Source organism: Lagopus muta, chromosome 2, assembly GCF_023343835.1.
Source record: "Lagopus muta isolate bLagMut1 chromosome 2, bLagMut1 primary, whole genome shotgun sequence".
Taxonomy (NCBI): domain Eukaryota; kingdom Metazoa; phylum Chordata; class Aves; order Galliformes; family Phasianidae; genus Lagopus; species Lagopus muta.
The window spans coordinates 1,553,551-1,580,875 of NC_064434.1; the positions used below are offsets into that span (position 1 = coordinate 1,553,551).

Genomic DNA, 27,325 nt, shown 5'->3' on the forward strand with positions numbered 1-27,325 from the left:
ACACATCCCCAGACCCTACCAGCCCAGCGACCACATTAAGAATCCTTTGGGGAACTGGGGGAGGAGGGCAGCACCAGCAGCCCTATCACCGCACCCAGCAGCCATACATTTTGCAGTTTCCCATGGGCTGCCAGCACCTGATCAAAGAGGTGTCTGCTCTGAGGCGTTCCCTTTGTCTCCCATTGGCGCAGCTTGTGTGGCAAGGAGCATCCACTCCTCGCAGAAGAACCGCGAGGGACCGTCCGCAGAAGCATCCCAGTGCTTTGGTGGAACATCAAAGCATGCTGAGCTTTGCAGATTGCAATCAACATCCTGAAGAGCACAAAAAAAGCCTTGTGGGGAAGCCAGTGCAATTCACAGGGCTCGCACCGATGCACCACGCTCACATGAATGGCTTTATTAAATGGAGAGCTAACGATAGTCTTTGTGAGCTGGGTACCTGGCTGCTAGAAATCGAGGAGACGAGTGGGGAACAACATGGCACTGTATTGGAACACTGCACAGCCCCGTATTCACTAAAAATCTGAATACGTAGCAGAGTCCTCATTGCTTTAGGGAAAATGAGAGCCCTCTGGGATTCTAAAGTATCCCATGACTCTGGATTTATCTGTCAAGAGAAGCATATAATCCATAATAGATGGGAAAGTCAGCCTGCCTTCCTGGGTTCAGCTCGTTCCCTCTACCCCACCAGCAGCACTTCCCACTCTGAATGAAGCCTCAGCTGGAGCGGGCTTTGAACTCTTCAAGCTGCAAAGCAGATAGGGAACAGCATTCAGCTCTGTCTGCAACCAGGCTTATTTAAACCTCATCTGAAGTTGTCACCTCCAGGAGCTGTAAATGCTGCTGCTGATTCATAACGAGGCAGAGAAGTACTCTATTAATCAAAGCCAGCAGAACATTTTCTACAGGAGGCATTTATGTGAATGAGAACAGCATATGAGGTTACACTTAGAGAGGAAGAAAATTACAAGGGGATCTCAGTTCTCGTGCTTCAGGGCATAAGCTGATCACCAGATGGGGTCAGGAAGAATTTCCCCCTCCTTCACTCCTAGATGCAGTTTTCCACAATAGGTAAACTATGGAGGCACAGGAGAGAAGCTGATTTTAGCCCCAGATTTTGCCCAATTTTGGGGGGAACTGATATGTCCTCAAACACTGTCAAACAGAAGAGAGTGGTTAGGGGAGAAGAAATACTGGGCTTCATTTGGAAGTTCATACCCAGGAAATGTTAAGTACAAGAGTCCTGACTTCTCATGTCCAACTAAACCTGGCCAAAAAGACTGCTCTGGGAAGGTGGTGGGCATTAGATGTAATGAGTGATACCACATATTTAATATATTATAGATGTTATAGAAGTCTAGTTAAAGCTAGACTTCACGAGCTGGGAGAGCTTTGCCACAGCTCATGGGAACCTTTTTTTTTGTTGTTGTTTCAATTCGCTGAGTGCTTGGGGTTCAAATTAACCCACTTACTTCTCTTCCTCCCTGCAAATTAATAGACCAGTTGAACTTAAAAAAAGAAGAAAAAGAAAGAAGAAGAAAGCCACAACACTTTGTTAAAACCACTAAGTTTCAGCTGGTATCATGTCAAAACCACTTGAAACATGAAACCAGAAGTCTTCCTAGGTTGACTCAAAGACTATGTCTACACCAGGAGTGCTTTACCAGTACAGGAATACCGGTGTGTTACGTTGGCAAAGGGCTCCTGGTGTAGACACAACCAGAACAGTAAAACTGAGTTTTAAGGCTGCCTAGAAAATTGAGTTGAGAGTTTTGCTGACAAACTTTCATCCAAGTTGAGCCGTCCAACAGTTCTAGCAAGTGAACTGGTCAATGGCATCACCTCTTTGCATCCCGGAGAGATGCAAATACATCAGCAGAAGTTTCGAGCGTAGCAATGACCATAATTGGGTAGAGGTTGCTTTGAAACTCCTTTGAAACATACAACCAGCTCTACATTTAGAAAAACTAACAAAATCAGGGTGTTTTTTCTTTTTTTGTAGGTTTTACAGTTTTGTTGCAAACTCCTGGCACAGCTGCAGTTAAACATCTGATTTCAGGCGTACGGTCTGTGACACGTGGCACTTCACCATCTCTCTCAGCACACTGAAATCTGTCTCTCAGCATGCCATCATAAACGTTGCATGCAACCCTCATAAGCAATCTTTGGAGATTTCTCCGTAACACAGTCTGTTTATTGTAACACTGGTCAGCACTGGTGCTGGAAGGAAACTGCCACACGAGAAGATTGTGTTATTGTTCTGACAGGAAGACCACTGAATTCTGGGTGCTTCTCTCAACAACAGTGCAAAACATAAAGGCTGAATAAAAATATCTGTTCTAATATGTGCTAATAGGTACTATTACAGAGCCAGAGGTGAAGGCACAGCAACATGGCAGTTAGGATTTCACCAGACTCCTATTCAGTTTACCCAGATTGACTATTTTGAACCTATGACAAAGACATTTTAAGAAAAGAAAGACATTTTCAGCTTCAAATGCTACAGAAAAAAACACTTCCCACCTAGCTTAGCCTGGAACACCTCTCTCCCTCTGTAATAGCCTCTACGTCTACAGCTGAGATACACACATCCATAAGCAATTACTACCATTGCCTGTGCAAGTCAAACCTATGGTTCTGTCTCTTACCTGTAATCTGACTCTGTCCTTGTGGATTAAAAGGACTTGGTGCAGAGTTCAGAGAGGGCCGTGGGCTCTGGGTCGGGACCCCTACTCTCATACTGGGATGAGGAATGCGCCCTAAATCACTGAGGCGTTCAGGGAACAAACTAGGTTTAGAGTCATCAAGCTTCTGTCTGTGCCCTGGAAACAGCAAATCATAAAATAAAAGCGTTAATAACAAGATTTAGTACTTTAACATACAAAAAAAAAAAAAAAGAAAAAAAAAAAGAAAAAAAAAAGAGGTCTCTAAGGACCTGTTAGCAGATTAATGGACTATGTAGGTACCACCGCTACTCCCAGTAACACAGTGACATTGGTGGGGAATTGGTGTTTTGGTGTTTTGAATGTGGTTGTGCTGGCAGAAGCCTTAACTAGCACTGCTGTGCCCGTGTCGATATGTAATGCAGTAATTTGGATCAAAATAAGCCCTTATGGACACCACACAAGGTCTTTATGGTTTGTTTTTGGTTTTTTTCTGCTTTAACTCCACTGGAATGTTAAAGGGGCAAAACTTTTTTTTTCCAAAAGTAAACCTTATATGTACAAGTCATCGAGAGGGACAGTTATTCCATGACTGGACTATATGTTGTGGATTTTTGCTAAGAAAACTCCTCCATAACCTGAGAGCGTCTCCAAAGAGTAAATAGTCACTCTCATTTGAGAAGCTTCTGGCCAAGACCGGGTCCTACACTGCCCTTACATATTCAGCCTTCCTCCATGCTTGTACTTCTCCCCAAAAGCAGGCTCACTGCCCTTATGCCACAGGGCTGCCTTGGGAAAAGCCTCCCATGGATGCTTGGTTGTTGAAATGCAGAGGGGAAAAATGCCCAAAGCAACAGGATGCACCAAGTGGCACCTTGGTATTCCTCATATTGTCCTCCGGGTGTTTCAAGAGGAAAGGTTTTACTTCTCTAATTGCATTATGTTATATTATTACGTAATGTTGTATTTTTGCTCCCAAGTTTCATTTCTTTTTGAAGTAGTAACAGATGCTCCTCAACCAATGGAGCCTTTGAAGGAGGCAGAGAAGGCATTACTTCTATCATTCAACATATGGAAAAACAGGCATGCAGCGAGATTAAGGTCAGTACTAATTTTACTTAACTTCAGCCATTTATAAATCAGGCATCTAGTCTAAACTCTTCTAATGTAGACTTCCTCTACAGTTAATGGAAAGAAATAGCTACTTCCAGAGGGCAATTCATCTCATTTGTCTCTGACACTAGTCTTAAAATGGGATGATTCACCTTCTGAATTTGCTTTCTCTTCCTTCTCTGATCAGAGAAGGAGCCCACATGACTAGTTTAATTAGGCACTCTCACCATTAGTCAACATCGCATGGAATTAATCTCACCCAAAGTTAGTAACTAAGGTCACGTGAAAAGCATCTGGCAGAGCTGAAATGGGAGTCCAGATCCCCTCACTGCAACCCAGACACGCAGTTGCCTCCATCCCTGTAAACAGTGCCAGGGTACTGGCACAGGCAATACATGGGTTGGATATTTTTATGCTTTTAACATTAGGAAGGGTCTCTGGTGTAGTTTGGGCTGGGAGCAGCTCAGACTCCTCCAGATGATGCCCAGAGGTTTGAGATACACTGCATTCTCCCTCAGCAGTGAAAACACAGCCCTCTGCTTGGAGGCCACGACAGTTCAGCTTTGCAGACACAGTCAGATTGCCCACATCAGTCTTAGGGCCAGAGAACCAATTCTGGCACTGTTTTATTTGTTTTAACAGTATAAATGAGGCCTCTGAGTCTTGAAATGTATCAGTTCATCTCTCTTCATGAAAGGTAATTTAATGCTGTCATCGTAGCACTGAAATACGTGGGTTCACATCATCCAGCTGGGACTACAGTGTCCAAATGTGGCTTTCTCTATAATGGACAGCTAACTCTAAACTACATTTAGAGAAATCGGGGTTCTCCACAGACTGTGGAAGATCTCAGATCACAGACTTGGAGGTGTCCAACAGCTGCCTGGACGTGGGCATGGGCACAACGCCTGAACAATTGCCTGACCTAGAAGGCCATCAACCATTCTGAGATTCTGCCATTCTGTCAAAACTGAAGGATTGAGGTTGGAAGATGAGAAAAAATAGCTAGATGGAAATTAATTTTAGAGAAACTTCTCTAGCAATTAAAAAAAATTAATTAGTTGACCCATTATTCTGTGCTTTGAAGTATGATTTTTCTCCCCCGTGATGACTCAGTATAAAAACATGGGGTAGGCGTGAGCTTTCCCATTAAAGAGGAGGAGTTGCTGTATGGCAGAGCTCTGCAGAACAATCAGCTGGCATCGGTGACTCCTCTCTATGAGGTATCAATCACTTCAAACGGGGAACGATTTTTGGTGGGCTTGTTGCAGCTCTGTAATGGCAGCCTCATTAATTGGATAACATCTCACCTGGTAGTCATTTGCACTATCTCTCCCATCTATGTAAACTAGAACTTGTATAAGCTGGGTGCTAATCTAAAGAAATAACTTTCACACAGATACATACGCACGCAGTCAGTGCTCTCTTGGGATCTCTTGTTCTCTTATATTTTTTCCACATTTTGTCTGGTTTTGCTTTTGCCTTTGTCAGTCACGTTGACCAGTCTGGTTTTCTCAAAGAATCCACTGCCCCTCTCCTCTTCTATTCGTCCCTCGTCACGTTCCAGCACGACCAAGAAGGCTCAAAATAAGATACCCCAGGAGCCTATCTCTGAGCTTGCACACCAGGGCTGACTTTACCTCGGAATGAATCTATTCCCAAAGTGACATTTATTTTGTTGGAAAAACTCTACTCTGTGTTTACATTTTGGCTCAAGGATCACACCAAGCTTTTCTAATGGACCAGTGCACAAACTATTTTGATTGCCTTCTGCTCACTCAATGAACGCTCAATACGTAGGGCATCTCTCCTGTACCAACTTGTGCCCAACAACCCCTGCTTTGTTTCTGTCACGCTCTGGTTGCCCATACCTTTTCTGGAACAGAGATTGTATTTAACTCTGCATTATTATAATGAACTATCAGAGGAAGACAAAATTAAGCAGGATAGCAGGGTAGTTTCGCGTAGACAGGGAAAAAAGAAGGAAGAATAAGAAGGATTTCCGTGTATGGTTGATCTGAAATAATTAAGAAATATGTGGATGTGGGTGTTGTCACCTAGAAAAGGTAGGGAAAGGAGGGAAAAGAGATCTCTGCACATCTGGAAGACCCCAGGCATCAATGCAAGTGCAGAAATGAGCAAGGGGCCAAAGGCAGACTTGCCTTTCCCTCCTGGTCATTTAAGATTTAGGGCTGTAACACAGGGTCCCCTTATGACAAAGAGATCCACAGGAGCCATGCTCCTGCAGCACAGCGTCCCAGTGAGGTGAGACTGCATTGCAACTCTGCACATTATGGGCTCCTGTTCTTTAACAAAGCTGAGACACCCACATGGAAAGCAATCAGGAGACTCAACAAAAAGCTTCATATTGAGGAGGTGTCTGCAAAGGAGCAACTGAAATAGCTTTCTTGCCCCGATTCTTGTGCAAGAAAAAATATAAAACAATCCTATTAAGTACAGAGCAGCCGTGAGGCACGGGCTGAGACTCTAAAAAGGCCTTCTGAGTAGCACATCAGCAGCAGCAGTGAAATATGCGATACATGTTTAAAACTCATTCCACAGGCTGCTTTTCATCTCCCATTGATGTATGTGTCCGTTGACAGAGAAATTCCTGATCCCAGGGGAGCGTGCTAAGAAAAGCTGTATTCCTTGGTCACAGTCATGAGGCATCATTTTATTTCAGGAAAAAAGATTAGGGCAGTGTGTGGATAGCTCAGCGAGAATCTGTGATGTGCCGTGGCAGCAATTACATTAAAAAGCAACATGAGGCTACGGAGAGGGTAGGAGAAAATCACACCGTGGCTTTCTCAGTGCCAGCACCCAGCGCCTGGGACGCTCCTGCCAGCAGTGCTACACTGAGGCCTGGTAGCTCTGTCACAAAGAAGATTGCATGGAATGTGTTGGCCTTACCAAGGGGACAAGCTGCAGGCAGCCTCACCTCGCCAGGCCACGCAGCCCCGGCGTGCTGACAGCACCTAGGAGCTGCCATTCGGTCCCCACATCCCAGCTGTGGCGGGAGATGTAAGGAGCCTTCATCTCCAGCTTAATCAATTCAGTTTAAAGGCGAGGAAGGAACGAATCCCTGATCAAAGACACACGACCTCGAGGCGGATGGGTGCGGGAGCTGGAAGGGGATGGAGCGCATCCCTCATCACTCAGCCCCCGCCGCATGGCTGCAGAAGTCAAGATGTAAGTGGGGCTGTGGGAGAGGCTGACTTGCAGAAAGAAATGTGGCGTTGATGCTTGAAGATTCTTACCTCCTCGGGGAGGAGGGCTGTGCCTTTTTATCTTTCAGTTGTGGGTGTGGAACTGAAAACTAATTAGATTGTGCTACACGTGGCCCAGCCAGATGCTGACACTCAGGGACTCCCTTTCTTTGTACCACGTACACCGCCCACCTTTTTGTTTTTCTGTTGTGTTTTTTTTTTCTTCCTTTCTGCTGGTATCAAGGAGATCTGGTTACCAGATTGTCAGCAGATGTTTTTATCGCTCTCAAGTGGGTTAGCTATTTTCAGTCATCACCCATTTCTTTCTGCCTTTTTCACTTCTGTCATTGCATCAACAAGAGGCTTCATGGGAGTCAGGTGTCTCCATGAAACAGCCAAGGGAATGCAGAAAGGCTGTGAAAGCATGAAGCTGGGCTGTCCCTGCTGAGCTATGTGTGCTGGGATAATTCCAGCAGAGCACAGGGCAATGGTCAGATGTGAAGTACCAACAGTAGTGGTGTTTGCCCCGTGTTGTGAGTGTGCTCAGCAGCAGGAGGAGCCAGGGCAAGTTTCACAGAATCACAGAATGCCTTGGGTTGGAAAGGGACCTCAAGCATTATCAAGCTCCAACCCCCAACCACACACAGGGCCACCAACCTCCCCATTTCACAGCAGCCCAGGCTGCCCAGGGCCCCATCCAACCTGGCCTTGAACACCTCCAGGGATGGACGGGGCATCACAGCCTCTCTGGGCAGCTGTTCCAGCACCTCACCACTCTCACAGCACACAACTTCCCCCTGACATCCAACCTCCAGCTGCCCTCCCTCAACTCCAAACCATTTCCCCTTGTCCTGCTGCCATCTCCCCTTTCCAAGAGCTGACTCCCCTCCTGTCTGCAGGCTCCCTTTAGGTACTGCAGGCTGCACTGAGGTCACCCTGCAGCTTCTCTTCTCCATGCTGAACAAGCCCAGCTCCCTCAGCCTGTCTTTGTAGTGGAGGTGCTGCAGCCCCCTGAGCATCTTTGTGGCTCCTCTGGACCCTCTCCAAGTTTGGGCTGTCACTCCATGGAAGTCTACTGCTTGCAAGGCAACTGAAATAAAAACCCTCCTAATGCTGAGGCTGGTAACTGAGGCCTCCTGTGAGCAGTGGATCTGGGTTAAGTTTGAGACTGAAAAAGAAGAAAACTGCAGTGGAAAATGGACTTCAGGCTAAGGGGCAGTAGAGAACCACCTATATTATGAGCTAAAAATTACAGCCTGCACATTACTTACTTTACATTACACATCTTACTTTAAGAGAAGCACACCTGAGCCCAAGAGCCCCAGTTTTGATTATTCCCATTGTTCACTAGAAGTACAGACCTTTACAGATCTGAAGAACAGGTACATTTTTCCTGCTGACTTCATAAATAGATACATCCTAGAGACACTCCATCTTTTAATGGAATCATCATAGAGTCACAGAACAGCCTGGGTTGCAAAGGCCCACAGCGCTCCTCCAGTCCCAACCCCTGCTGTGTGCAGGTCGCCAACCAGCAGCCCAGGCTGCCCAGAGCCACATCCAGCCTGGCCTTGAATGCCTGCAGGGATGGGGCATCCACAGCCTCCTTGGGCAACCTGTGAACAGTGAATGCTAATATACTAGTGACATATTTCTGTGTACATGCTATGAAAGCCACACCACACGTCCTCTGAATTTTATCAGGATCCTTAAATTCTCTTTGGACATCTTCCTGAATTTCATGCCACTTGATCCTATGGATCAGTCCCAACTGGAAGACACTGGTTGGAACTCAGCTCCAGGCTTGTAGGACTGAGGTCTCACTTATTCATGGCCAAGGAGTTCGGACCTGAGCCCAAGGCTCCTTTCCAGCTGTTGTGCAGGGACAGAGTAACATTGCATATTCGGCATAAATCAAAGACATTCACTGTTCTCTTACAAATTTCAGCAAGATAATACTCCAAAGCAGCCTTAATCTATGCTCTGGTGGTAGAAGTCAGAGAGCCATCAATGAGCAAAAAACCAGAAGACACACATTCGCTCTTCACAAGTAGGAATGTCTGTCACTCTGATGACAGCCCCCCCGGGCTGCCTTCCCTTTGCCATCCCCTGGCCCACTCCCACCAAACACACACAACCCAAAGTTCAGGAAGAAGAAAAACAAAACGCAAGAGAGACAAACAGTTTTTTACCCATGAAAGGGAAAAGCTTGGAACCCTTCCAGTCTCTTGGGTAAAGACACAATTATGAGAAGAAAAATATAATCTACCCAAGAGACATAATTACATAATTAGGCCATAGGCTGCACATTGGAAAGGTTCTTATAATTCCTACAGAAAGGAGCTACATAGGTGAAGTAAGTGCATTTAATTTGCTCAATGGAGGGGGAAAAAAAAAGATGTTTGTTTTTAAATAGCTGAGGGCACCAGTTTGCATTAGACTGGAAAGCTTATTCTCCCAGAGCACTATTAGTGTCAACAGGAATCACACAGACGCGGGCCCAAAACAAGACAGTGTCTCGTTCTGTTCTGAAAAAATGGCATATCTTCTACCCCAAATAGGTAAGATTCACACCTGAAACTACTGCAGAGAAGTGAAAATGAGGTATGAAGAAAAAGGTATGCTGGGGATGGCTCAGCTGCTACGCAATGAATCTGATGCAGCCCGTTGCCATCTACCAGCTGAGTGCTGCTCTCCCAAAAGCCTGCAGTTTGCTGGTGCTGCTCCAACAGGGCCAGCTCCAGCTCCCAGGGGAATCCATTACACTGCAACCCTCCAGGAGCAGTGGTTCAAACCCAGGATGAACTGAGGCAGGGGTAGGTTTGAACTTTGGTGTTATCCATGTTGAGTTCAAAGGCTTGAACATCTCTGGTGTCAATGGTGATCTCCCTATTGACTCACTGGGAGCTAAAGCTCATCCTGCAGGCTGCACTCTGAGCCTGGAATGAATTAAGTGCTTCCAGCAGGTTAAAGGGAGGAAGGGGCAGGAAAGGCGAGGGGAAATCATCCCACGGGTCCATAAATCGTGTCCCTGAGTGCCCACGGGAATCATTCTAACTCTCCCCTAGTAAAGCCTCTGAGAATATAAAGTGCTATCAGTGCTTTCTAAACATCAGCTGGGGTCTGTGGAGAGCACATACACAGCTGAAAGACAGAGCCGGAGGTCAGGGTTTTTCAGCAAATTGCAACAGCTGCAGAGCAGCCTCTTGGTCCCAAAATTCCTCCATGAAGGGAAGTGGGTGCAGGGCTTCGAGAGCCCCAGGCTGCTCCTGCACACAGAAGGGACAAGCCAGCAAAGGGAAGCTGTGTGAACAGAGCAAAACTGGAACATTTTATGAATGAAAGTGGAGAGGTGCTTTGAGGACAGGAAGAAGCAGAGCAGGAAGGGGATGGAGGGGGGTAGCTGCGGCTCTGGTCCTCCCCAGCATCTCAGCTCACCCCAATGCTCTGCTGTGGCAAGGCCTAGCTCTGCAAATCACTGAACGAAACAGCAAAGTCTCTCCTTGTCACAAGAACGCTCTGCATTTCTTTTTTCCTTTCCTCTCTGTTTTCAAGTTATGGAATTCTAACTTGGATTTTGAAGCTTGCTCAGCACAGCTGAGCAGCGTCCTGCATGAACGTCAGCACAGAGGTGCACTGGGAGGGGGCAGGTGGGAGCAAGGCTCTGCCTTCACCTTCAGCCATCACTTAAGAACATAAATGAACCTGTGTGCTCTTGTGCCAGGAAACCAGCTAAGAACTGCTGGCATCATCACTCAGAGACACTAAAGGCAACTCATATAAACAGTCACGCAAGTCTCAGTCCCTGCCTTAATTCCCTTTGCATGCTGCTATCTGTTACGCTCTCCCCTTTCTCCTCCCCACTTTTTCTTTGCTTAAGAGGGAACAAGGGAGTATAAAGGCCACACTACAAAAGGGCAAGAGCTCCTCATGCTGACTTTATCCCCTCATCCTAACCCAGCAATATCTTTGACAAAGATACAGACATCACCCCTGCCCGAAGTCGGCTGTCCTACACAGAGCCCACCAACCTCTGCTTGCTGCAGCAAATGAAGAGGGCAAGGAGGGGGTGGAGAGAAAACAACGCTGCTCCTGGAGCTGGCCGCCCTCCAGCTGGCAGAAGGGCTGCTTTTCTTACTGCTTGCGAAACCTGATTCCTTGAATAGAACAAAATGGGGGTGATGTAAACACAACCATTAAAGCAGATTGGAGATGCTGTGCTGTCCTGCAAGCCTCCGCTCTCCAAACGTCAGTAAAGGTGCACTTTTGGCTTTTGTTTGGCACTTCTTGGTTTTGTTTTACAGCCCCAAAACCAGGAGTGTACTGCAGGATGAGCACTGCAGTTTGAATGGGAATTCAGGCATGGAAGAGACAACAGTTAAGCAATAATGGATGGATGTGTGCATGTTTGTATTCTATCTTTCAACAGATTGTTTTGCTGCATTACAGGACTACTGTGTTTATATCCCAGCAGTAAGCAGATTGTTTAAACTTCATCAAACGGGGATACTTCTAAAATAACCTTGCTAATAAAACTCAGATGTTAAAGAAACCTGAAAACATGGTTAAAAATAAAAAAGATGCAGCTTCAATCTACTCTCACAGGGGTAATGCGATATAAACTCCAAAAGAAAACAGTCTTTACAAGTCAGACTTGAAGGATTATCTCATGTATCAGCACCCTCTGTGGCAGCGTAGCACTTATCCACGTATCCACCCATGCTAATGCTCTTGCACAATTTACTACAGCCTTGATAGACAGATAATTGCTTTATCCACCCAAGTGTAATAAACGGAGTCTACTATGTTAATCCTTGTATTCTTATTGTCTGCGAATGCCAAGTGAGGGAGAGACCTGAGCCTCATTCCTACACTACTGGAGTTTACTCACCCTCAGACCTGCTGAAGTGTTCTCATTACATTCCACTCCCCTGCCTGCAGTGCCAAATATTTCGAGTAGCATCCAGTTATTGTTCTGCAAGGGGCACCTACACTCAGGCTGTGTGGAGGCAGCAGCCAGGATGCAGCAAACAACAAAAAAAACCCAAACCAAACCACCCTCAAACATCTTTTCCTACTCAGTAACGCAGAACAGCTATTATTTGCTCTTGGGCACAGCACAGAAAGTAATTAACCTGTCCTCCTAAACCCGGGCATCAGCTCGTTAGTGGGGAGTCTGTCCGACAGCTGAGAAATGCAGCTGCTGGCTCATCAGCCTCTTCCACAAAATCCATATTGGTTTTTTGTTTTAAATGTCAAAAACAGGCGCATCCTCTAAAAGGTTTATGGATTCCTGGCGGCTCCTTCAGCTAAGGTTTGTGGCATCTAATTTGTAACGACAGTTTGATGGACGTCTCCCTTTCTTCTGTCTGAAAAGTACAAAGAATTGGTGGTTTCCCCAGTAAAAATTATTCTTAGCACCATTCTTTGCTCTTATCTTATAAAAGCCATATTAAATATTGCAATTTTATATGTTGCTCTTATCCTCTGGGCAGCCTGGTCTGGAGGCTGGCAACCCTGCACATAGCAGGGGGTTGAAAGCAGATGAGCGCTGTGGTCCTTTTCAACCCAGGCCATTCTATGATTCTATGACTCCATAATTATTTACACATTCGACAGCTTGTTTTAAATAGCCCAAAGATGATAAAAACATGTGGGTTGATAGGGACAACTTTCATGTTCTGGAAGGCACTGAGCTTTCTGGGCAGCATGAAGCAGCACATGCATGAGACACCAGGCTTCACAGAGCACAGGGTGTCCTTGGTGATGGTGCCGCCTGTCCTGGAGGCGAGTCCAAATTGTTATCGTTTGGTCATGCTCCACCTCCATCTGCTACAGCCAGCAGGGGAACTTTTGCCCCCCGGTGGACACAGGGGTGGATCCAGCTCTGCTTTCAGGGCTCAGAGGGTAAGAAAGTGTCTCACGGATGGGCAGTAGGGGATACACTGAGCGGTGCTATAGGGCTGCCCGCTAACTATCCCATGAGGTCTAATTGGAAGGTGTTATGCATTAAGGTTCGTCTTTGGCCAATTAATATGATTATTGTCTTGACTAATTTGCAGGATTTTGAGCTCTCCAGACTTCGGTGGAAGCGTTCAGAAAGCAAAACAACCTTAGCAAATTGGAGAAATGACATTCAGTGTATCATTGGTACAATGGCACAAAGTAATGCAAGTACATCGCTGTACCCTTTGGCTTAAGAAATGAAATGCTGAAATGCAGCAACAAGAAAGCAAGAGGCAGCAGCACCGCTGGGGATGATGTGGGGATAGCAGTGAGTCGGCAGCTGAATGTGAGTCAATAGTAGCAATCCGTCTTTAAAAAAATGAAGCAAATGCAGTTCTGGGAAAGATTAATGGCTGTGTTGCACAGGAGACATAGAAGGTAACTATTACACTCTTGCTCAGAAGTGGTGAGATATCAGCTGGACTGCTTTATCCGGTTTGCAACACCACCCTCTAAGAAAGATACAGACAAGTTAGAGAGAATCCAGAGAAGAGCAACAGGAATGATAAGAGATTGAGTAAGCATGACCTACATGGAAAAGCTGAGGGAAATGCATTTGTTTAGTCTGGGAAAGAGAAGAGCAGGAAAGGACATGATAAGAGTAACATGTTTTCTAAAGAGAATGGTAATCAATTGATCTCTATGTGAGCAGAGCAGAGACGACGAAAAAGCTGGCTTCATTGGAGGCAGAGCAGATTTAGGAGATTAATGTATGATACTGGCAACCTCCTTTCTAAGTAGGAAAGAAAAAGCCCCAAAAGCAGAGTTGGTCAGTAAGTGGAAGGCACAGTACGGGAGGATTTAAGAACTTGGACAGATGTCAGTGATGAACTAAGCATATACAGTACTTCATCTCAGGAAACAACAGACCAGGTCGCCTGAGGTTTCTTTCAGCCCCGCTGTCCTAAGCCTCAGTGTTTGCCTGTGCTGGGCTGAGTCACGTACACAGCGTGAGCAACACGAGAGCACCAGGTCAGGCAGCTCAGGGCTACCATGGGCCTGGTGCTGCACAGCACTCAGCATCCCCTCCCATGCAGGGCACTGGGACATCGGGCTGTGCAGGTGCTGCAGGCCACAGGAAACCAGGGGCTGGAAACGTGGCAATTAACTCCTCTGTGCCATAGGTTCCTCCAACTCTAATTTCAGAACAACGCTGGCCTGACAGTGACTGCGTGATTAATTTCCCCATTGATTTAGAAAGCTCGACTCTGAGTTTCCAATTGTTTCCCATGTCCAATGCTTTGGAGTGCTGCTGCATCCCCAGATGAAGGTCCAGGAGACCATTAGCACGTTACTTGTCCACAATTGGTTTTGGTTGTTGGTTTCTTGTTTGATTGTCTGATGGCTATTCAGAGCGATGGTCACACATAGAGAAGCCTTAGTCATCCCCTCTCCGTGTCAGTATGAATAACAAGAAACATCAAAATGACAGATTTCATGGGGAAAAAGTAACAGTGAGCAAGGAAGGACATGTTCAAAGCCAGGTTGGATGCCTGGGCAGCCTGGGCTGCTGTGAAATGGGGAGGTTGGTGGCCCTGCATGGCACAGGGGGGTTGGAGCTTTGTGATCCTTGAGGTCCCTTCCAACCCAAGGCATTCTATGTTTTGGACAGTGTGTGTTGTCTTCTTCAAGAGGGCAGGGAACTCCCCAGTGCAGTGAGAGACTAGGAAATTTGTAGATTTTCCAACCAGACAGCCTCAGTATGTACACTGTTTGCTCCCAGTAGTGCTTCATTCCTAATCTCCTCCTCCACAGGATTATTACTATCTTTTGACAATTTTTAAACATGCCTTAAAGCTCACGAGATCACAGAATTGTTAAGGATGGAAAAGGTTGGAAAAGACCACTAGGATCACCTAGTCCAACAGGCAACCCATCCCCACCATGCTCACTACACCCTATGGCTCAGAGCCACATCCATCCCCTTTTGAAAACCTCCAGTGACTCCACACCTCCCTGGGCAGCCTGATCCAATGCCTGACCACTCTTTTTGAGAGGAAATCTTTCCTAATATCCAGCCTGAATGCAAGCCTCTGGCCAAGGAAAAGCACACGTGTATGGGCTAGGTAAGCACCAGGCTTTGCAGGTTGCTAATTCAGTGGAGCATTTATCCTGCTCAGCAGTGATGCAGAGAAAAAGCCCTGGGGAAAGCGAGAGGGAAAGAGGGGAACAAAATAGCTCACGGGCCGTGTTTGGCCACTAGGAACGTCATCTTTTTTGAAGGGCTCAGGCAGGGGGTTGACCCTATAGCCTACAGTTGTAAAGTTTGTTTAGTAACAGGGAGCCTCCCGTGAACTTGAAAACAATAAGAAAACAGAGTCCTGGAGAATAAATCTCACCCCCTGCCCCAGTTGCCTGCAAGTTTGGCTACCAGAAGGTAACAAATCCGGAGGAATGCAGGTGGTGGGGTGACCCGGCAGCTGGACAGTGTCCAACACAAGCAGTGGCAATGCCAGTCAGCGCTCTGCTGGAGGCACTGACAACACCCAGGGAGAGCCTGGAAACACCGCACTGCCATGGGACAGGCTGCACTGGTTGCTGTAGGGAAGGGGGCAATCGGGGCTCTGGAAACCCCAAACAGCCCTTCTACTGCTTCTAGCAGCATCCAGTGGCTGCTCCTTGAGATATGGCAGAGAAGGTCAGTCCAAACATGACTTGGTCTTTATTTCTGAATCTGAGTCTCTCCATCCCTACACCAGAGATGCTCAGAGGACGTCCACTTTTATATGCTCTGCTTTGCTCCTAGTGCTCTGAGCTCCCCTAGGTCTGTTTCTGAAAACAGATGGTAGCTCACTGCCTTTGCTTTCCCCAAGCTCTTATTACTGCCGCGGTTTCACCACTGAGTGGCAAACCACTTGGGCATTACTTTGTGGGTGCAATCCTCCAGGAAAAAGAAAGAAAGAAAAGGAAAAAAGAAATGCAAAATCAAAGAAATCAAAGCTGTAAATGTCCAGTTATAAAAATCACAAGTTGTTCATATGGGCAGCTGTGAGGTTAATAGCTTTCAAAGATGTACGCAAGCCCACTCGCACAGCCCTACCGATACCTCTGCGCCTCCAGCTTGGAACTATTGGATCATCACTGGCACGTGCTGCAGATAATCTTTGCCTTTTTAATTATTATTTTGGTGAGTCATTAAGGCTGGATGCCCACCACAGTGCACCAGTGGAAAAAATCTCTGCAACGCAGAAGTGACAAGGGTGTTCTATGCTGTTCTCTTAAAACAGTCAAAAATAACACAAAAGTATTTAAATTCTGGAAATATTCCCCATCCCCATGCTATTAATACCTCCTCAATAGTTTGTTGTATTTAAAGCAGGTCTCTTTCTTCGGGTTTTGTGTATGGCAAATCCTCATTTAATTTGCAGGATTAAAAAAAAATATATGCACCTAGAATTGGAAAAATGGGATGGTGTGGAGCCCGAGCATTCAGCCACAGCCAGAAGCAGAGGTTTTATCACCATCTTCAGAGTGAGCCTGGCCCTTGGAATATTAATATTTGCTTTGTTTTAAATGTTATATGAGTAATTGAGGAATAGTAGAGCTGCTTCCACTGCAATGGGGACAGTTAGGTGTCTGACCCCTTTGATATACAACCGTAGATGCAAACTGTGCAGTCTGCCTTTTAGCACTACTGCTGCTGTTTTCCATTGACAAAACAGGGGTTTAAGCCACGCACACCATTCATTAAAGAACATCACATACAGAGGACGGATTTTCTTTTCTATAAACCCAAGCTTGACCAAATTCCATCAAGGAATAACAGAAAATAGAACACAAGGTGCTGTTCCCATTTTGTCCAGCAAAACCAGAACAAGCAATGCTGGTGCTGCTGAAGAAGTTGGATATATCCTATGGGTGTGTTGCCTTGCCTTTTTTTTATTATTACAAGTAGAACTCATCTGTCTTAACCAATTTAAATGAAGTAAAAAGGCAAAAACAGAAAGAGGGATGGAAAACTTTTCTCAGCTTCAACACAAACTATGAAAAAGTAAAAACAAAGAAAACCATTTTGTTAGGTACAAGTTTATAGAAAACTCAGCGCTGTGGCAAAGAAAAAAACTGCTTTTAACACTTCTCCAGGTGGAATGGATGTTCCTTCTCCATTCACACGAGCTTCCTTCAGAACCCTGGGGCCAGTTAGCCTTTTAGCAGCAGCAAAGAGTTTTGGCTATCAGTGTCCCCACCACTGCTATGTCCTGCAGTGACCGGTTTGGGTGTATAAACAAGATACAAGATATACCTCCCCTGACAAAAGGTTCATAGAATCCCAGCATTGCCTGGGTTGCAAAGGCCCACAGCTCCTCCAGCTCCAACCCCTGCTGTGTGCAGGTCGCCAACCAGCAGCCCAGGCTGCCCAGAGCCACATCCAGCCTGGCCTTGGATGCCTGCAGGGATGGGGCATCCACAGCCTCCTTGGGCAACCTGTGCCAGTGCCTCACCACCCTCGGGGGGAAAAACTTCCTCCTCATCTCCAACCCAAACCTCCCCTGTCTCACTTTAAAACCGTTTCCCTTGTCCCATCACCATCCACCCTCACAAACAGCTGTTCTGTGTACTAATGGTTCCCCTTCATCAAAGGACCAACACAAAACCCAGTTTCTAATCCCTGATGGTTTAGATGACCCAACTGTAACCAAGGATGCTCTGATGCTGAGATCCCACCCACCCCAGTACCTGGCTGCATGTCCAACAGGACATGGTTTACAGTTACATACCTTGTATGAAGAAGGGATAACTTGCTTCTTTCTCTGTGTTGCTGATATCACACTGCATCATTACAACAGAACATCTGGCCCCACCACTCACCGTTTCACCAGGCATGGTGGTGAGTTAGTTTCTGCACATCCTTCTGATGTGACAGCAAAAAGCCTTGTGCGTGCTTTGCTTTCCTTTGGTACAGTCCCTTCATGGTGTTGGAGAATGGCTGGCTTGCTACTATTTAGACTGTCCCTGAGAATAATATAGGACTGTTTCTTGTTTTTAATTCTGGCATGAATCTTCATTAAATTGGGAGGGAGCTGGGCTTGTTCAGCATGGAGGAGAGAAGCTGCGGGGTGACCTCAGTGCAGCCTGCAGTACCTAAAGGGAGCCTGCAGACAGGAGGGGAGTCAGCTCTTGGAAAGGGGAGATGGCAGCAGGACAAGGGGAAATGGTTTGGAGTTGAGGGAGGGCAGCTGGAGGTTGGATGTCAGGGGGAAGTTGTGTGCTGTGAGAGTGGTGAGGTGCTGGAACAGCTGCCCAGAGAGGCTGTGATGCCCCGTCCATCCCTGGAGGTGTTGAAGGCCAGGTTGGATGGGGCCCTGGGCAGCCTGGGCTGCTGTGAAATGGGGAGGTTGGTGGCCCTGCATGGCACAGGGGGGTTGGAGCTTCGTGATCCTTGAGGTCCCTTCCAACCCTGGCCATTCTGTGATTCTATGATTAAACTAAACTGGTTGTACATTTGTATAAAACTGATACAAGAGAATCGTGGCTGCTGAATTTAAAGTGAAAGTCAAGGCATGCTCACTTGTCAGTGGAGATGACTGCAACTCCACCAACTGCGGTTTTCACACCTTCATATTTAGTGCCTGGATGTTTCCTTCTCTGCTTTCACAAAAACAGCAACATGAAAAACAGGTCAAAACCTCCTCCTGGCAGCAGGAGAGCAGCAGGGCTCTGCCATGCACATACAGCTGCAGGACTGCTGTATTAAACCTCTTACCCTTTCAAATTGGGGTAACCCTAAAGTCGCCTTGAATGTGGCATTAAAATGAGCATTACTCATGGTAAAGCAGTTCCTTCAGTGTGCAGGTTGGGTTTATATGCATGATGGCACATCTAGTATTTGAAGGAAGCGGATAAACAGGAGGGGGAATGGTTGTTTGTGAGGGTGGATGGTGATGGGACAAGGGGGAATGATCTTGAAGTGAGACAGGGGAGGTTTGGGTTGGATCTGAGGAGGAAGTTTTCCCCCAGAGGGTGGTGAGGTACTGGCACAGGTTGCCCAAGGAGGCTGTGGATGCCCCATCCCTGCAGGCATTCAAGGCCAGGCTGGATGTGGCTCTGGGCAGCCTGGGCTGCTGGTTGGCGACCTGCACACAGCAGGGGTTGGCACTGGAGGAGCGCTGTGGGCCTTTGCAACCCAGGCCATTCTGTGATTCCATGATTCTATGATTTCTTTTGTGCCTCTGACTTTGTTCAGAGGCAGCATCATTTACTGCTGGTTCAGCTCACTGAAAGCAAGCTTACACGTGTATGCAAACAAACACACCAGCATCCTCACACATGCTGAAAATGACATTTCTGTGTCTGCTCACGAGGGAAACAAAACATTAATTATGCACAAACCTAACAAGTTTCTCTAACTCTGCCTGGAGATGTGAAAGAAAAGTGGCCCTGTAATCACGTCTCTTCAGAGAATACTGCCATATGGTTTTAAGAGAGGTTTATTTCCTGAAGCAAGAGAGTACTGCAGATTCTCAATCCAACTAAAATAATTATGCAGACAATTTCACTCCATTACTTGCAGTGGAACCCAAGCTGTGTGGTCCTCACATGCTTGCTGACACCTCTAAAGAGACATTAAACCATTTTTATATAAAAATTCCCTTTATGGGTGGGATGTAGGATGAATTTCCTGGAAGATTAGCACCTGTCACAGTGCATAAGGCCTGCTTCTGACTGCTGCTTTAATTCCCTTTGGTTGGCAGACAGCAAAAACTGATTGTGAAGCCTTCTGAATACGCACCAGCGAAGCATCAACCTGGGGTAACTGTATCTTCACAAAGGGAAACTTCTCCCATTGCTCAGCTTTCCTACACACTTATTTTACCTCCCACATTTGACCCTGTAGAAGCACAGAACCTAAGTACCAATGTGCACAGTGCCTTAAGTATGAGGAAATTTAAATATAGCCTGAAATTTCAGCACGTGCTTCAGTTCTTTGTTGAATTATGCTGTGAGCACAAAGCAGACTTTGCTGAGAGCTTTTTTTTCCAAAGCACCCTGAGCTGCTGCTCTCTCACCTCCACCAGACAGAGCAATGTGCAACACTTCCCACCTTTCCATCAGCAACGGGTCAAAATCCAGCCAAAACGAAGCTGCTTTGACTCGAAACAATAAAAAAAAAAAGTATTAAAACACCACCTATTCAACTTTGAATATAAACTGCAGGAACCCTGTAAGAACAGGGCTGTTAACCAAGACACACAATGATTAAAGGATACTGAAGGGGAGAAGTGAGACCACCCCTAAAGCATGGAAATATCCCTTTTTGTCCAGAGTGCCATGAGGCTTTTTTTGGTAGCTGTGTCTGATTTTAGTTACAGTAGCTAGCTTATGAAATTAGCAAGCATTCTACTTTTCAGACTAGCAAATCCAATTAAAGCAGAAGAAAGCATGCACATACTTCTGTGTGCCAATCTGCCTATGCTGTTACAAAGCCATCGTTCCTGGTAGCAAGAGGACGAAGGAAGGGGATGAGGGCTTGCAGCACAACCAAGGGGTTTTTCAGAGTGCTCTTCTCAATGGTGTGTAAGGTGCTCATTTCTTCAGATCAGAAAGGTACATTTAACGAGAACTAACAGGGGAAATCAGATGTGTACCAGTAAACTGTGGGGCACAACCAATGCTGACTGATCTTCTCAGCGGCAGCACTGCCACTTCTAACTACAGAACTGTACTTCCAATAGAATTCCATCTGCTGTTAGCGAAGCTGCCCTTCCAAGTACAACCAAATAATGTTGGTTTGTTAAGTCAGCAGTACCTTCTAGTTCTCATGCCCTACCAGAAGGATCTGAGCCCTCCAACGCAGCAAAGAAATACTGAAAATGTCAGCGATAGCACCGTCTTGCTGTGATGTTCTAAAAAAACCACCAACATATGTTTGTCCACGCTGAACTGAACAATGCTCTCTCTCCCCCAAACCTTCTGTTTTCAAAAAAAAACCCTAAACTTTGGGCCAATGTTTCCTGTGGTGATAGCTGTGGTTAAACCATATTGGTGAGTTTTGCATGCTTGATAAGTCCCTTAGTGCCATGGCAGAAAAAATGGTTGACAAGTGAGGTGCGGCACATGGAGACCGAGGTTTGAGACATGTAAAAAGCAATAGGAAAGGCCAGATGTGGTTCTCTGAACTCATGAAAAGCTCCCATTTACTTCAACAGAAGCAAGATTTGGGCTAGTACAGCTATTCCAGTTCACATTTGGTTTTGTGGGGAGAATAGAGGGCTCTTTTGGAGAAGAGAAGGCTGTGGGGTGACCTCATTGTGGCCTTCCAGTGCTTGAAGGGAGCGGATAAACAGGAGAGGAACGGCTGTTTGTGAGGGTGGATGGTGATGGGACAAGGGGAATGGTTTTAAAGTGAGACAGGGGAGGTTTGGGTTGGATATGAGGAGGAAGTTTTTCCCCCCCGAGGGTGGTGAGGCACTGGCACAGGTTGCCCAAGGAGGCTGTGGATGCCCCATCCCTGCAGGCATTCAAGGCCAGGCTGGATGTGGCTCTGGGCAGCCTGGGCTGCTGGTTGGCGACCTGCACACAGCAGGGGTTGGGACTGGAGGAGCGCTGTGGGCCTTTGCAACCCAGGCCATGCTGTGGTTCAGTGAGAAGGGCAGCAGCTTTCCTTATTATTTGCTGAAACAGAAGGAAAATGCAAGGAGAAGGGCTGCTGGGTCTGGCCAGCTGCACCCACTTTCATGCTACATGCCACAAACAATCATCAAACGTGGATCTTAGGGAAATTACCCATGGTGGTTCTGAGGTTTTAAACCAGGGCAAAAAACAACAACAACAAAAAAAGACAGAAAAAGTGCTCTCACACACTGGCTGACTCTGTAAACTGATCTGATTTTCTGACAGTTGAATTGAAAGTTCCAAGAGGCAACCTACTTTGTCACTGCAAAATAGAATGCCACTACAAAAGCACTGAGCCCCAGTGCCACTTTCTTGCACTATAGGCTGGAGCATGCCCATGTCCTGAAGTCAGTCTTCATTTAGGACTGCCAGGTCATTTGGGCATTCTGAAATCGTGAACTCAGCAGTCACGCTGTCAAGAAGCACCTGCACAGCAGTAATGGCCAGCATTCACGAGCTGCTATTAATGCCCTTGTGAAAGAACAATGAGATCTCTGACCACAGATGATAACACATGTAGTTTTATGCCACACCTAAGGGCAACACTTGTGGAACAGCAGTGTTCCGTCAGTCTTTTCACACATGGCACGGGCTGCTGGTTCAAGAGAAATATTGTTCATTACCTCAGTGCGGATTTCCGCTGATCTCAGCCCCTTGTGATGGAACCTGTGAAGCTCTGCTCCCCATAACAGGACACACTGGGTGCCTGTTTACCTGACTGCTGTGTGCAGGCTTGGCCCCACTTGTCCGTGACAAGCTGAGGAGCAAATGCATCAACTGCGTGACTCATAACAACCCCAAGTTAACAGGTGAGACTCTTGGAGAGCCAAGCCCTGTCAAACACGGCGAGGAGCCGCCCTGCCTGCTGCTGAGGTCTACAGGAAATTACCAACACTGACAGTAATTATTTCATGGGACATCTTGTCAATTAATCTCAAAATTATGGGCTTGTAGGAGATCATTCTCTTCCTATCAGCACTGCGCAGTTTATTAGCAGGTTCTACAGCGCTCTCTCCCATGCGTCAGAAATTAGTGAAATTAAATCAGTGTTATTAACACGATGGTTCAAAACTCACTGGCTGCTCACCATTCAATGGAGCAACGAAGGAAGCTGTTTATCAGCCGACAGGACAAGCAAATAGTATTTACACAGTTCTCTCTCTGCCTTTTTCCTTGCTTGACTCCTTGCAAACCTAATCCCTTTTTTTTGTCTTCCTCTTTTTCATCCTCTGATGGCTTCTTCAAGAAACCAAGCAGAGACCAGCAAACATTTCCCCTTCATTCTCTCCAATTCACTTTTATTTCTCCCTCTTTCTCTTCCCGTTTGCAGCACACATATGCTGGGTTTGCCCTCCTCCCGCTCACTGACTTGAGTACTGTGTTCAGTTTTGGGCCTCTCACTACAGGAAAGATATCGAGGCCCTGGAACGTGTTGAAAGAAGGGCGAGAAAGCTGGTGAGGGGTCTGGGGCACAGGGCTGGTGAGAAGCGGCTGAAGGAGCTGGGAATGTTCGGAGGAGGCTCAGGGGAGACCTCACTGCTCTCTGTAACTGCCTGAAGGGAGGCTGTGGTGAGCTGGGGGTCGGCCTCTGCTCTCGTGTAACAGTGATAGAACTTGAGGGAATGGCTCCAAGCTGCGCCAGGGGAGATTCAGGCTGGACGTTAGGGAATAGTACTGCTCCAAAAGAGTGGTCAGGCAGTGCCATGGGCTGCGCAGGGAGGTGTGCAGTCACCGAGCCTGGAGGTGTTCAAGGAACGGTTGGACGTCGTGATGAGGGCCATGGATTAGTGAGAACTGTTGGTGATGGGTGGAGGTTGGACTGGGTGATCCTGTGGGTCTTTTCCAACCTTGGTGATTCTGTGATTCTATGACTTCTCACTGCTCCAGCTATAGGAGCACTAGGCACTGAAGTCAGCTTTCTCAGAAATTACCATTTTGCTCCACTCCTCCGATAACTGCAAACCCTCAGAGACAAGTGTGTTACTGGAGCAGTGATTTACTACTTCTTGGCCACTCCATGGCTGCACCCTGGATGACATGTACGTAGTAGCAGTGCGTGTGTCAGCATAGCTGCAAGTAACACAGCGACAACACACAAGAATTCACAGCTCCCTCCTTCCTACCTAAGCTTTTCTACACCAGCACTGCAATGAACAGGAGGGCCGTGCTGGTAACACACAGAGGAACACACCTGGCATCCCAAATTGCTCCCATGTGTCCACTCTTGCTAATGAAAGAAGAGGTTAGCAAATATCAGAGGCTCCATTTCAGAAATATTTATACGGGCAGCAAGGAGAAGTGACAGGAAAGCCAGTTATTAATTACAAAAGACAACAAAAAAAGTCATTGCAATACTGCGAGCCAAAGGGAAAAGGGATTTCACAGCGACTGCTTCGGTACCTTGCATTTAGAAATGCAACGAGCCAAATGTTTCACAAACAAGGCCACAATTTATGGCTGTCTGAAAAGTAGAAATGAATTGGCAGAAAAAAAAATAAAAATTGTTTTTCTCATTTATGTCAGGTTGCAAAATTCCAGATTAAAACAGCCTGGAGGCTTTCTCCTCTCTAATTTATCTCAATTATTTTTAATCCCTTAGGGGAGAAAAACCCAACCAAGTCTTACAGCAGCAGGTTTATGCTTAGTGCACTGTCAGTATTTCCAGGCTAAGCCTCTGGTTTTAGGGTTTTCTGACACTGTTGTAAAGCTCATTCATGCTAACGTTTTCTTTGCCTAACAAACTCCATAAATTTTTAACTAATGCTTTAAAAAATAAATCCTGCTTAGGCGCTCAGCTAATGGGAACTGACTTTTTTGGAGCTCGCTTTCTGTTCCCAAAGCAGAAACCGATCTCGCAGAGGAGTTTAATTGAAACCTGCTCGCTGTCCACGCCGCAACCCCTGCTATTCTTCAGCCCTGACCCGACACGGTGGGAGCCACGCTCACGCTTTTTCAGCCTGCAGCTGTGCCAGCTGAGCAGGTCACTGCTCCTGGCCTCTGCTGTTTCATCACTTTGCTACTGTTGATAAGGAATGGGTTTCTGCTACGCCGACTTGTTTTGACTGACGCTGATTGGAGGAGTGATTTCAGAGGCTGAAACAAGAGGAGTCTGCCAGCGAGACCATCTCCCAGGGGAGAGCCAGGAGCAGCGACCTCCCTGGCCAGCACTGCTGGGGTTGACTACACTCAAGATGCCCTCAGGTCTCTTAAGCCCCACAGGACAGTGTGCAAGGCAGGGTGCCGTGCCCTCCCTGGGCATGCACTTAGTGTCACTGCAGTCTAGAGAGCTTAGAGGTTTCCCAGTTTTCCTTGCAGGGAGCATAAGGAGATTATGGCAGGGGCCTCCACCCCAGCACTTCTACTGTACTTGCGGGACGGTCTGCTATCAGTTCCCTCCAGGTTCCTGGGCAGCCTGAGCTGGTGGCTGCTAATGCTGCCCACAGCAGGGGACTGAACTAGATGATCCCTGAGGTCCCTTCCAATCCAAGCCATCCAACCCTTCCAACCTAAGCGATAGAGTCCTATGAAATACCCCAAACTGACCCATTTTTTCTCTTTTCTTCGCTTACAAATAGAATCATAGAATCATAGAATCACTAAGGTTGGAAAAGACCTAAAAGATCACCCAGTCCAACCGTTCACCTATTCCCAATAGCTCCTACTAAACCATGTCCCTCAACACAACATCCAGTCTTTCCTTGAACACCCCCAGGGTCGGTGATTCCACCACCTCCCTGGACATCCATTGCAGTGCCTGACCACCCTTTCTGAAAAGTAATACTTCCTCAAATATCTTAATCCAGAAGGGAAGATGGGAACTTCCTCATGGACGTGTATATTTATGACCGCACATGGACCACCTGTATTTACACATAATAAGAATTAAATGCTATTAGGGATGCCAGAATGTCAGTACAGGAAAAAACACCACTTGCCAGACCATTACACAGACAGAGAAGAGAAACGGCCCAGAGGATCGGCAAGGTAAGGAACTGGAAATCCCACTGGTTCACAGGAGCAGAGCAAGTGGAAAAAAGAAAGCCACTAATTTCTCATGCCCCTAGTACAAGGAGGGTCATAACTTGCTGAGGAACAGCAGACTGAAATACAGAGATACACGTTTGGGTAACTTGCTTGGAGCTGAAATGATGAAACGAGCTGCTATTCATGCAGGAAGCCCAGTGATGCTCAGTTGTGACTTACAGCCATGGCTAACAGCTTGCCCACATTTGCAGTGCAGCCCCACTGCCTGGCATGCAGCTCACCATTGTGTTCTATGCCCATGTCCTGGAGAAGAGTTGCAAATCCATCCTCCTCAGCAAGCAAGGGAGGCCACAGGGGATTTCAAAAGCAAATGTCTTACATTGGCCCTTGGCTGCTGCATGCAAAATATTACAGACTGTGGGAATTACAGGGCTCAAGGTAAATAAATGCAAGGTATTTTTCCATACTCGGAATATCTGAAAAGTCCAAAGTGGCAAAATGTAAAGCCTAAAATAATACCCATCAAAGTCTCTCCAAAGAAATTTCACCCCAACCAAGCTGAGAAATAAAACCATTCCTGCTTAGGAGGAATCCCTCTGCTGCACTTTTGTGATCAGTAGTGCTTGCGGGGCTGACAAGGAAGAACTGGGAACTCTCTTTACACTCAAACCAGCTTTGCTAAGGAATTCAACAACTAATTACTGAAAGGAAACTAAGGAACTAGGCTGCACTATTGCCAGTACAGGAGCATACAGATACACAGCCATGCTCCTGGGGTGGTGCAGGTCACCGTGTCCCAGCGCGGGATGCTAACCATCCACATGCATGCTCTCTGACTGTGGCAAGCGTGCAGAGATTCCACTTATCTTAAGCCTCTTTTATTGAGGGCTAAGCTAAATCAAACCAACTTACATTTACGGGGGCCCAAGAACACCCACCGGGCAGCTGCTGCGGCTCAGCTGACGTGGGAACACGGACATCCCCTGTAACTCGATAGTGTGTCTAAAGCCTGAATTCTTCTCACTAAGGACCCAACTGGGGGCTGAAATTAAGAGCAACTTCAGGTCTACCTTCTTTCAGACTGCTCTGGTGCCCAGGTCTAGAGCTAACACTTCACAACAGGGCAAATTCCACACGTACATACCAAAGCTATAAGGATTCTGTATGTTAAATATAAACAGCTTTGCTTGGGTTTAAATATTTGAACATCTGTCTACAGTGTTGTGAGCCCGAATAATAGGCTGCTGCACGAGAATCAAATGATGGTAATTATGGAGTGAGAGTGAACTTCATGATGGGCTGTTTCTTAAGCACACAGTGTTACTATATACATACATATGTATTTATATAGCATAATAAAAGACAATGCAAAAATCTCCATAAGCACAAACAAGTAAAATTTACATGTTAAAAGTTGAATAAGTGAGACTGTGGTTAGAAACAAAGCAACAGGCATTTATGCTGAAGTCTTCAACATTTCAACTCCCTCTGCAATGTAAAAACAATGAAAAACAATGGCGTTCTCATGAAAAGGCCAAAATTACAATGCAGAGACTGCTCCTCCCCGCCAGACAGTGGAGTCATTATTACTTAAATGCACAGAGGCTAAGAAGCTATAAAAATATCTGAGCTGGTGATTACCCTTTTACTTCTGCACATACACACCTTGTTCCATCAAGCTCTTGGCATCAAAGCTTTTCTTTGTGTGCAGGTGTGAAAGATTTGTGTACAAACCAAGTA

General features: G+C 46.4%; 1 protein-coding gene across 2 annotated transcripts in view; it reads right to left on the reverse strand.

Moving 5' to 3' along the window:
- RUNX2 (RUNX family transcription factor 2) overlaps positions 1-27,325 on the reverse strand; it is a 151,327-nt gene that overhangs the window by 30,614 nt on the left and 93,388 nt on the right. The window contains exon 6 of one of the 2 annotated variants that reach the window (XM_048935347.1): positions 2,649-2,822. The exons of the other annotated variant lie outside the window; for it this stretch is intronic. Within the exon in view, the coding sequence (XP_048791304.1) occupies positions 2,649-2,822 (174 nt within the window). The remainder of the gene's footprint in view (positions 1-2,648; positions 2,823-27,325) is intronic. 2 annotated transcript variants of the gene reach the window in all.